We start from the raw sequence: 12,072 nt of genomic DNA, 5'->3' as shown, positions 1-12,072 counted from the left end.
AGCCCTGCATCAGTTTATGAAGTGTTTTATTGTAGAAGTGTTTTAATGTAATTTATTTAAGCACCTAATTAATAATAATCATAAACCTAATTTAAACTCATTCTTGGATGTTTCTTTACAGTTATGCTTCAGTGCTCACACCTGGAAGCTGTCATGTATGACCTGTCGCTTTCATGCTGTATGAACGTGTCACACAGTTGTTTTTGCCATCATTTGTTTACAGTTTTGCTTTGACATGCTTGAAAAGAGCTTCCTGATGAGGTGTTAAATAATGGGTTATATTTCATATTTAGATAAAAGGATCTGAAGCACCGTCACTGTCTCTGTTTTCATTGCATGCATGACCTTTTTTAAATCTTTTTAAAAACAGATGTCAAACATGCAGGACAGAAAAGTGTTGTGTAGGCTTTTAAATTTCTATTGTTAAGTGCACCACCCAGTGTTAAAAGGTTAACAAGACAACAAATACATGAAATTAAATCACTGAAACTGTTCAAACATTGTATGATCTTGTAGCTCAACAGCTCAAATCGAAGCTTATGGTGATATTTGCAGTAATCTTATACTGATGAAGAGCAAACATTAAAACTTGAGTAAATACAGCTATAAATTTGGTTTCTAGATGAAGAACTGAATATATACAATAACTCACAAATCTGATATCAAAGATTTGCCTCTTTGTTAACTTGCTATTTAGTTGGCCGCCATCGTAATAGACTGTGTGGTAAAGAAGTAGGATTTTAAAATAGGATTTAAACCTCTGAATCTCTTGTTTAAAACACCTGTTCAAAAAAAGTTCGGATTCTGTATAAAATGTAAAAGAAAAACAGAATGCAGTGGTTTGCATGTTAAATAAAATTATATTTTGTTCACAATAGAACACAGAAAATATATCAGATGTTTAAACTGAGACATTTTAGTTTTCAAACCAAAGCAAATGGTGTTCATGAGCTTAGAAACCCAGACCTAAATCTTGATTAAACTACATTAAAAAAACAGCTAAAAGGCTTGAGCACTGAGGGACATGGTTAACTGTCAATATCTATAGGGGGATTAAAAGCTGGTTAAGCACATTACATTCATAGATTCTCAAAGATGCTAATCTGAAATCGAATCTAATCTAAACATATCTAATTTATTAGAACAGACATGGTAAGAGCTGCCATCCCATCTCCATCATGGATACAGCGTTTCATACTAATGTACTAAGGAAACTATTAACAACTTTTTCCAACTCTATCTTCTCTGCATCGCACATGTTAGCCAAGGCCAAGGTTAGCAAGACAAAACTCATCTCTTACAATGCTAAAGCACTGAAGCTCATTTACTTGCAAATGCTAGCTATGTTTGCATAAGAAGCGCAGGTCGTAACTGATTTCAGAACAGTAAAGCTGAGCCAGTGCCAACTTTCCTTGCACTCTGGTCTGCCCTCAATTTTATCTATAATGCTCATGCGCAAACCACCAGAAAAAAGCCGCTGGTCTCTCAGCTTGCCCAGTTCCAGTCAATATTCAACAGGAGATGGACACACCTGTATTACAGAGAGAGCTAGAGTCTTCTATTAGACTGAAATAATCACAGCTTTCAGCAACAAAGCCTTTACAAAAGAAATGTAAAGGCTGAATGCACATATTAATTGACAGGCCAGGAGCTTTATAACTGTGCTGTCTGAGATGAAAGAGATGTTACTTTGGTATATATATGTCTATTTCTAGATTTGACAAAGCAAGCATAACTTTCCTTGTAATGTGACCAAAAGATTCTGAGAATCTAGGGAGCTCTCTGTGCACATGTGACAAGGCTGAACATTGATACTGGATGATGATTGCTGGGCCCTCAGATGGCGCTACCCAGTGGCTGATCTAGAAAATTGTACATGGGTGGACAAATGAGAAGGAAGAGGTCTAGGCAGGGTGGCACATACCTCTTCAGTGAAGTATGTGAAAATCCCCTGTATGTAAATGGAGTCAACAAAATATCCACAAGCAAACTTTATTCCTGTCTGTTGTTGTTGTTGAACATAATCCAGGAGGACTAAGGTTAAATCAAAAATCTGTTTTTGGGGGGGTTTTTTTCTCATTTCTTTGAAAAACATGATGTCACATTCTCTGGACTAAATAGTCCACCCAGCTTGTTGTCAGCGCTCACTGGACTGGACTTGTTGCACAGGTGGCGTCTATCACGGTGCCAGGTTGGAATTTGCTGAGCTGCTGAGAGCGACCCAGTCTTTCACCAATGTTTGTAGGAACAGCCTACATGCCTAAGCGCTTGACTTTATACCTGAATTCAATTATTTAGATGGGTGAGTGAATAATTTTGGCAATATAATGTATTTCTGCAAAACAAATCACAAATGCTAAAGCACAGACATGTGTGGGAAAGGTCAGTGTAATGAACAAAGGATTTAAGAGGCAGACTTTTGAAATAAGGAAAGAATGTTTTCACAATATTCAAATTTTGGAGATCCAATAGTAGACACCTTTCGGATGTCCTTAGAGTCTAGGAAAGACAAGCTGGGATAATAGCTTGTACAATTTTTCACAAACTTGAGAAGTTAGCAAATACTGAGATGTCAGATTGTGACAGTTTATTGATTAGGACATCTATTACAAAATTTTTCTCAGCTGTTCCTAGCTTGATTCCTGGCTAGTTTTACTTTAAAAGCATGTTATTTATCCCTCCTCACTCTCTCGATATTCCCGTCTTCCTCCTCTATGATGGAAAAACAAAAATGCCCAGTAAAGTTTAAGCTTTTAAGTGAAATGATTAAAGTGGAATTTTTGACAAAACATTTTATTTAAAATTTGAAACTAATGTGTAATAAAATGATTACATAAAAGTAAATATGTAGTAAAAAAAAAAAATTACTTTTATAGTATTAGACTTTCGCTCAGACCTTTTGACCCAATATATAGTTTACACTATTAACACTGTTGTACTGTTACATTCCCATGCAGATGGCAAGCTTCAGATGTGGAGTACAAGCATTGCTTGCACAAACAAACTTCCAACATGATGGCTGCTGCCCCCTTGTGGACCATGAAGGTATTGCTTTAGGCCAATCCTATAATGAATATATAGAAGAAAGAAAGAAAGAAAGAAAGAAAGAAAGAAAGAAAGAGAGAAACTGATTTTATATAGGATTGAGGTCCTGAGACTGGCTAGGGCATTCCATGACACTAATGTGTTTCTTCTTTAGCCAGTCCTTTGCTACCTTGGTGTGATGTTTTTGATTACTGTCATGCTGGAAATTGCAATTAATTGTGTCAATGGCTAATGTGTAGCTCGGGAATTCTCTAATTTTTCTGGGATTTAAGTGATGGCTCACTGATGTAAAGTAATGCATTGCCTGACAAATTTGAAATGCAGTGTAGATATCTGATACTGAATGAAGACATTAATAATGCATGACCAGAACAAAATGAAAGGCAGCAGTAATGCGTCAGCTTATTCTAGTGTACCGCAATTATCGGAAGAGTGAATACTCGACTCTTTAAGACAGGAAATGCTTTGTTATGATTTTGTTTCAGCAAAAAAAAGAAATCCAAGAATCCAATTTTAAATGGCAAATAAAATGTTACAATTAAAGAGCAGATGACTTGCTGCCAGACATGATGTGCTGTGTTATAAAAAGTTACTGAATGTGGTATGACAGACTTCCTGTCTCTGTCCTTGCGGCAGCAGATCAGAATCTTTCTGTTGTGTTCCTAACCTCTTACTTTTGGGCGTGATCACCATCTCTTTCATCGTATTCAGATTCAGAAACAAATCTCCCAGACCACACAGTTTTTCCTTAGGTGTTATGATCTGCAGTTGAGACTCTGAGGTGTACAAAGTGAACACGGTGGAGGCACCGTCCCCTGTGGAGCTACTGTACAACAGATCACCAAAGCAAACAGAGTACTCTCCAATCACAATTCCTGTGGTCAGTAATCCAGAAGACGGTGGATGTCTTTGCTTATTTTTCCAGTAGATTCTTTCGTAGTAGCAGCTGAATTGTGTTAGGTGGGGCGATCGTGGCTCAAGAGTTGGGAGTTCGCCTTGTAATCGGAAGGTTGCCGGTTCGAGCCCCGGCTCGGACAGTCTCGGTCGTTGTGTCCTTGGGCAAGACACTTCACCCCGTTGCCTACTGGTGGTGGTCAGAGGGCCCGGTGGCGCCAGTGTCCGGCAGCCTCGCCTCTGTCAGTGCGCCCCAGGGTGGCTGTGGCTACAACGTAGCTTGCCATCACCAGTGTGTGAATGTGTGCGTGAATGGGTGAATGACTGGTTATGTAAAGCGCTTTGGGGTCCTTAGGGACTAGTAAGGCGCTATATAAATACAGGCCATTTACCATTTAAGAAATCAAAGAAGGTGATCCTCACAGTGTAGCCATTACTATCTAGATGGGAATATAGTTTTTGCACTACTCTGACTGTTTCATCCACCCTCAATTTTGGTTGATATGCAAACTGCACAAGAGATATTTTCATTTCTAGTGGGCTAAGATTAGTATTGTTATCTCCCATGAGGAAGCTCCTCTGATTGTGTCAACTTCAGTACAGGAACCAGAATGGATGCTTTTCCACAACAACAGTATCTTCTCCTGCTTCAGACTCAGGTTGTAATTGTGGCCCACCTGTGCTCTCCAGACTGCCCTCTACCTGTCTGTCACCTTAAACCCAGTGATTTTCTTTATTCCACTTAAGACATCTCTTGTTTTAAACCCCCAGCTTCCTCTAATGAGTTCTTGCATTTCCTCAGTTTCACACTTAGGCCGTGCTGCACTCTCCTCAGTTCTTCCCACCTTCAGACCTAGGGAGTAAATTCTTTATGAGCACATATTATAACTCTTTAATAGGCAGCAAACACCAACATTTTGGGTCACTTCCATAAAACAACCACGAGAGGGCAGTCTTTAACTGAAAAATTATTGCAGGAGCAGTCATTTTTACACACAGTCTGCTCAAAATCTGAGCAGAAAATAAAGCTCAAATCACTTTACAATTCATCTGGTAGGTGATTTTCTTAAACTTGTGTAGCTTTTTAGATGATGTAGATGTTTAGTCCAGATTACTCTAAATCTAATCTGGACTTTCTGTCTCGTTCTCCCATTCCTAGTTTTCTCGCTTCTCTTTGGTAGATTTGTTTAGGGTTTTCCGTCTATGTATTACCTGTTTTACTAACACTGAGAGTGTTAGTAAAACAGTGTGAATGCAAATGCAACATTTGACAATCATCTCCAGGACTTTTACTTGCTTACTCTGTAAAGAGATAAAGAGTAAGTCCCACAAGTGACTGTCAAACAGCTTTTGAGGGAATTATAATTGATCTCCTAAAAATAAATCACTGTGTATAAATAATGCCTCTTTAGCTTTTTTTTTACGATTTTGTTGAAGGCCTCAAACTAAACTGAAATAACCAAAATGTTGTCAGCTTTCAAAAATGTATCAGCCTAAGTCTATTTTGCCAAGTAAGAACATGTTTCAGGGGTTCAGACCTATCATTATCGAGTATTTATGTTTTAGTGAGAGGCATTCTCAAGAAAAAACAATCACCTGCATGCCACAAATTCCTTTGGAATTACGCAGCTCGAGATTCAAAGTCTTCGCGTCTCCTTCATGACCCCAAAATCTTATGTAGCACATCTACAGTAAACCGATACCGAGTACATTTTTAAAAGTTTAAACTTCTCATATTTATGTTATATTTCATGTAGAACGCTGTGTCACTGAAGTGGGAAGCGGGCACACTGCGGTTTCTGATCACCCCATAATGTAGCAGAGTGAGTTTCATTGTCCAAATATGGTCTGAAGGAAGCAGCAAGCACTGACGCAATCTGGTGGTGTTACTTTAAATGGCTTCAGGAAAGCAGGGCTCCCATTCACGTCATGGGTTTTCCTTTGCGCTGGCCCACTACAGCCGGATGGACTAAATATGGGCATCTGTGTGTGCGTTTGTGTGTGTGTGAGAGAGAGAGCGCAACACACTCCACCTCCCATTTTTCTTTCTTCCTGCAAGAGGAAGCAACACCCTGGGGGGATGGGTGTCACTGGAGAACTCACAGACTGATTGGTATTAACCCTAGAAGTGAAACGTAGTTCGTCTCTGGTGTAAAAATGTGATTGAAAAAACAAATAAACAAAAATAAACAAAAACATTTTATGATTTAATTTATGTACTTCTTAGTAAATCTGCTACAGAGTGCCTGCAAGGAGTAGAAGCTTGTTGAATGCAAACTCAGGTGAATAATTTCCTTAGGGAGAAATAAAGTATTCGGATTCTGATGTCTGATTCACCTCTGCAAAGGTAAAACTTTGGGGTAAGGAGACTGCCAGTACGAAGTCTCCAAATTTGAATTTCTTTTCAGGAAAATTAGATTTTTCCTGAGGCTGGAAGTGTATTTCAAGACAAAAGGGATAATAATAATTATAATTATAATAATGATAATGATAATAATAATAATAATAATAATAATAATAACAATGTCATTAAAAAAGACACTATCGACTCTTTTAAAAAACACAGCCAGACTCCAATTTTTACATTTACTTATGAATTGGTACTAACTGGCGTCAAAAAAGGGCCTTTGGAAAATTATTGTTTATTCTCTTTTCCATTAATTCACTTATGTGTTATATATCTCTACAAAGATCTGCAATAATGTATATACCTTGGACACTTCATAGACACTAATAACTGTATATAGGTTTTACTGTATCATGTTTAATTCATATTTATATTTTGATGCCTAATTTTATATATTGTTTATCATATTAATCATCGCTGTTGATGTTGTTATTATTATTAGTAGTAGTAGTTATCGTTGTTGCAGTAGTAGTTTTATCGCTGGGCGAGTTATTTTTTGCTTTGTGTGTGTGTGTGTGTTTTGCAGCTTACAGTAAATAGTGGAGCTTGTTGTGTATCTTTGAGGATTAAAATAGCTACAGTTGTCTAACCAGCTGGTACACGGCTGTTTGAAACAGGAGTCCGGGTATGAGGCCGGTGGGCGGGGCTCTGTCGTGTGACGAGGCATTGAGTGACGTCAAAGAGGTGATAAGTAGCTGTCTCGCGCTTCGTCTATATTGTGTCTGTGTGAAGTCAGAGGGGGAGACACGGGATATACAAACCTTTTGACTGTTTGTCTGGGAGTAGTTTCAAAACAAGCCGTGACATGGAGGTCAGCGCAGAGGCCAAGAGGATCATGGTCGTGGCTTTGGGGAAACTGTACAGCTCCCGCACCCAGCGAGGGGGTCTCCGTCTTCACCGGAGTCTCCTGCTCACTCTGGTCATGAAATCCGCCCGGGACATCTATCATGCGGCCCAGGTGACGGCTCAAAGTGCCGCCCCGAAATGTGAACCACAACACCCGGCTGTTAATGTGATAACCACAAAGCCAGCTGCCGCTCAAGGGCTCCAGAGTCCCGCTTCTCACCCAGCTGAAGAGTCACGGACCGCCGGTTCATCCACGGAGCTGCGCTGCTCGCCGCACACACACACCCGCGCGGAAAACAAGGAGAATGTGTACCCGTCCGGCCCCGCACAGCACTCCAGGAAAAGACGGGGCAAAGCGGCTGCTGAACCGGACTTTCTGCCCTGCAAGAAAGCAAAACTCGAGCAGGGGAACTGCCATCAGCAGCTGATTGTCAGCTCCGTTTTGAGTGACTATGTTAAGTGCAGTAGTGAACTGCGAACAGCCCCAACCCCCATTCCCGTGCAGACAGCCATCGCAGCATGTTGAAGACCTGCTGAAATTAAAGGCAGTGAACTTTTTTAAGGCCTGGAGGTCTGGACGTGTCCACTTTGCAGGCTACGTGCTCCAGGGACTGGCTTTGGATGGATGACCCAAGAGTCATGGCTGAGCAAGGAAGCCCCGGAGCATGCCCACCGTGGAGGTCTCAGTGACTTGTGGTCTAATTAATGACCTCACCTGATCAAAGGCGGGACTATCATTACGCCTTAAACTAGACTGTATGAATTGACTCTATGTACATTTTACTCAAGTGTGTTTGGGGACCATGCTGTCGGTCTAAACAGCAAATGTACATTTTTACTGAAGATTTTTTTTGGGGGGGCGGGGGGAGAGTGTAAAACCTTGAATGACTTTATCTACCTCAGTATTTATTAAACCTTTGGTACCTAATATGAATCTGAAGTCGTGTGTTGTTTATAAGCTGTCATATTACAGCAGAGATAGCACCGTGAGAGACCAAGGTGTTTAATGTGTAATGGGTGGAATGGCTGTGAGGTGCAAGAAAACCGTGTGAAAGTTGGATGTGGGTGTGTGTGTGTGTGTCAGTCTGACAGGAAACTGGCTTGGGTGTTTTCCTCCCCCACGCCTCCTCCACCTCCAGGCTGATTTGCAGAACAAAAGCTGGGACGATTCCAGGGATGGGGGGCTCTAAAGAATGAGGAGGGGAGGCTGTGAAGCCTTTTGACTGACCAAACAAGGAGAACAATCAGGGTCCTGTTGCCATCCAAGAACTACACTGCTGTTTTTTTGTTCACATTCGTATGCATTCCATACGCTCTAAACCTAGAAATGTGGATAAAGCTCTTGGCTCTACTACTATTTGAGTGTTGCAGCAATTCTGCAATTATTTAAACAAATCAAATAATTAGACCTGTTTTTCTGATTAAAATTAAATTACCAGATTATTATTTTTTAATCTGCATTTAAAGGTTTAAAAGGCTTATGATTGTTTGGCTCTATGGAAAGCAGTGTGTGAGTTTATGTTTTTAAAACTCAGTATAAAAGTCACAGCATGAAGCAAGTACAACAGGGATTCCACCGCTGCTGTGTTTGTGTTGGGGGAAGGGGGTTAAGCCTGGAAAATAGAAGCAGGAATGTGGGGGAAGTGCCTGTGTGGCCTCCACGAGGCCTCAACTTGTGCAGCTTATTCTTCCGGCTGAAACCGGAGGGCCCAGAGGGGCTGGGAGGAGTGGCCGGAACTGTCTCTACATGCCTGTGAAAATACACATCAGACACATGAAACTTGTAAGTGCATGTGTGTGGCTATTCCAGTGCAGACTGCTTCTTTACTCCACCTTCACTCTTTTTTTTTGTCCACACAAGCTCATTTGGAATTTACATGCCGACAAACTCAAGTCTTCTTCATGGCGAAGCATAAGGGAAATTTTATATACTTCAGAACTGAAATACAAAATACAGAAAAAAATTAAATAATTAAAATTAGACCAATAAAAGCAACTCAGATGACTCTGTCCCTTCAACTCGTAATATTTAATATAAGATAAGATAAGATAACCTTTATTAGTCCCACACGTGGGAAATTTGTTTTGTCACAGCAGGAAGTGGACAGTGCAAAAGTTATGAAGCAAAAATTAGAATAAAATAAAATAAGAATAAATACAGTACACAACTGTACAGAATAGAATAAAATAAAATACTATATACAGTAGAATAAAATAGAATAAAATATACAATAAGATAAAAATAGAATACAAATGCTATATACAACTGAGTAAAAATACAACGATGCCAGAAAAGATTATTGCACATTAGTGTTATTGCACATGTGTGGATGTGTGTGTTTGATCAGCTGCAAAAGTCTTTATTGTGGAGTCTGACAGCAGTGGGGAGGAAAGACCTGCGAAATCTCTCCGTCCCACACCGTGGGTGCTGCAGTCTCCCACTGAAGGAGCTGCTCAGTGCTGTCACAGTCTCATGCATGGGGTGGGAGATGTTGTCCAACAGGGATGACAGCTTAGCCACCATTCTCCTGTCACTCACCACCTCCACTGGGTCCAGAGGGCATCCTAGAACAGAGCTGGCCCTTCGGATCAGCCTGTTCAGTCTCTTCCTGTCCCCAGCAGAGATGTTGCCGCCCCAGCAGACCACACCATAGAAGATGGCTGAGGCCACCACAGAGTCATAGAAGGTCTTCAGGAGTGGGCCCTCTACTCCAAACGACCTGAGTCTCCGCAGCAGGTACAGCCTGCTCTGCCCTTTCCTGTAGAGGGCGTCTGAATTATGAATCCAGTCCAGTTTGCTGTTCAGATGAACACCAAGGTACCTGTAGCTGTCCACAGCCTCAATGTCCATACCTTGGATGTTCAGTGGTTGCAGTGGAGGATGTTTGTGCCTGCGGAAGTCTACCACCAGCTCCTTGGTTTTACTGGCATTGATCTGGAGGTAGTTCAGCTGGCACCAGTCCACAAAGTCCTGAGTCAGTCCTCTGTACTCCTTGTCGTCCCCATCAGTGATGAGGCCGACTATTGCAGAGTCATCAGAGAACTTCTGCAGGAAGCACTGGGTGGAGTTGTGGGAGAAGTCTGCAGTGTAGATGGTGAAGAGGAACGGAGCCAGAACCGTTCCCTGTGGGGCCCCCGTACTGCAGACGACCCTGTCCGACACACAGCCCTGAGTCCTCACATACTGTGGTCGGTCGGTGAGGTAGTCTAGAATCCAGGTAGTGAGGTGATGGTCCACTCCAGAGTTCTCCAGCTTGTCCTTCAGAACCGAGGGAAGAATGGTGTTGAAGCACTGGAGAAATCAAAGAACATGATTCTCACAGTGCTCCCAGCGGTCTCCAGGTGAGCGAGGGAATGATGTAGGAGGTGAATGATGGTTTGTAAATCTTATTTTATATTCTATCTTATATTTTAAGCCACCAAATATGTCAAATAACTGTCATATCAGAGACCAACCTCTCCACGATTATCCACCATCCTGCAGCACTCCAGACTTGTTGCTTTGCCAGCATCTTCAGCTAAATTAGATCTGACTGCTGTGTTAAAATGAGGAAGCTAAATGAGCTGACTGAGCCTTTTCAGGCAGATGTGTCAGCGAGCCTCAGCATAGTGTTGCAGAATGGAGTGGGCCTGTTTAATCCCAATGCCAATGATTCCAAGGACATTTTTATGCTGAGCGAATCATCATACTGGGTGTGATTATTATGATTACTGAGAATATTGTAGCTGACAGGCATCTGAAGTCTTTACGTTTCACCAGTGAATCGCGTGAATTTCAACAAAACGCGTGTTCCTGAACACGTGACAGCTGACTGCCATTACACTGCCCGGAAGGTTTCTGTGTCTGCTGTTTGTGCTCACACCAGTTGCTGCTGATGGTAAAAGCAAATATGGTTTAATACCACAGTTTTCTTAAATTCTCGAAGGAGAAAAAAAAGAATGAAAACAAACAACAAAAAAGGGAGTAACTGGATTTTATCCATCAGTATGTGAGCAACCCTGATCCAATTTTCATGCAATCGTGAGAGCACTTTGAAAGGAGCTGGCTGTTTTACTGTGCTTCTCAACTTTTCCAAAGTAATCTCCAAAAAGATAGCAGGGTCACTGACAATCTCTCTGTCCTCTGACTACTTCATAAAAGTCAAAATGTGTAATTAAAGTGTGAAGGTGAAAATTTTAGCATCATCAGTTCTGCAACCTCCAGATCAGGGTCCTCTTTTTGTCAGTACTACCATCTCCAAACTGTACATCATAGCAGGTCTCACTACCATTGCAAACCTCCCTTTTTATTTTGCTGCTATCCTTCTGTCATAAATCAGCCCTGACAGTCATCTCCAGCCACTCCACCCTGGCTGCACTCTCTTCTTCACCTCTCTTGTGCACTGTCTGTGCTTTGGGTGGTTGACCCCAGGTATTAAACTCCACCTTCACTACCTCTCCTTTCATATTCACCTGTCTCTTTCTCATTTACACACATGTACTCTGTCTTGCTTCTACTGACTTCTATTCCTTTTCTTTCCAAAGCGTGCCTCCACCACCTGTCCAGGCTCTCCTCCACCTGTTCCCTACTCTCACTACAGATTAGAATCTAGTCTGCCAACATTGTAGTCCATAGAGACTCCTGCCTGACCTCATCTATCAATGTGTCCCATCACTACTGCAAACAAGAAAAAATTTTGTTGGATAGCTATACCGATATGGACTGGGTAAAGTTTTAGGAATGAAAGGATACCACAGTGATTAATGGAAATGAAAATTACCAACCTACAGAATCCTGAATTAAAAGACACCCTGAAAAATGATGCTGCAGACTAGTCTACTATGCCAAAATTTCATTGCAGCAACTTAAAATGGGTTAGGGTTAGTAGTTTGTGTAGCTC

General features: G+C 41.3%; 1 protein-coding gene across 1 annotated transcript; it reads left to right on the top strand.

The window, feature by feature from the left end:
• Positions 1-7,054: 7,054 nt before the first annotated feature.
• On the top strand, positions 7,055-8,126 carry ier2a (immediate early response 2a). The gene has a single exon (XM_031751202.2). It carries the CDS (start codon positions 7,152-7,154, stop codon positions 7,716-7,718), a length of 567 nt encoding a protein of 188 aa, XP_031607062.1. The 5' UTR covers positions 7,055-7,151; the 3' UTR covers positions 7,719-8,126.
• Positions 8,127-12,072: the final 3,946 nt, after the last annotated feature.

Source organism: Oreochromis aureus, linkage group 4, assembly GCF_013358895.1.
Source record: "Oreochromis aureus strain Israel breed Guangdong linkage group 4, ZZ_aureus, whole genome shotgun sequence".
Classification (NCBI taxonomy): Eukaryota; Metazoa; Chordata; class Actinopteri; order Cichliformes; family Cichlidae; genus Oreochromis; species Oreochromis aureus.
The sequence above is the reverse complement of the archived record's forward strand: the minus strand, read 5'-3'. Positions and strand labels throughout refer to the sequence as shown.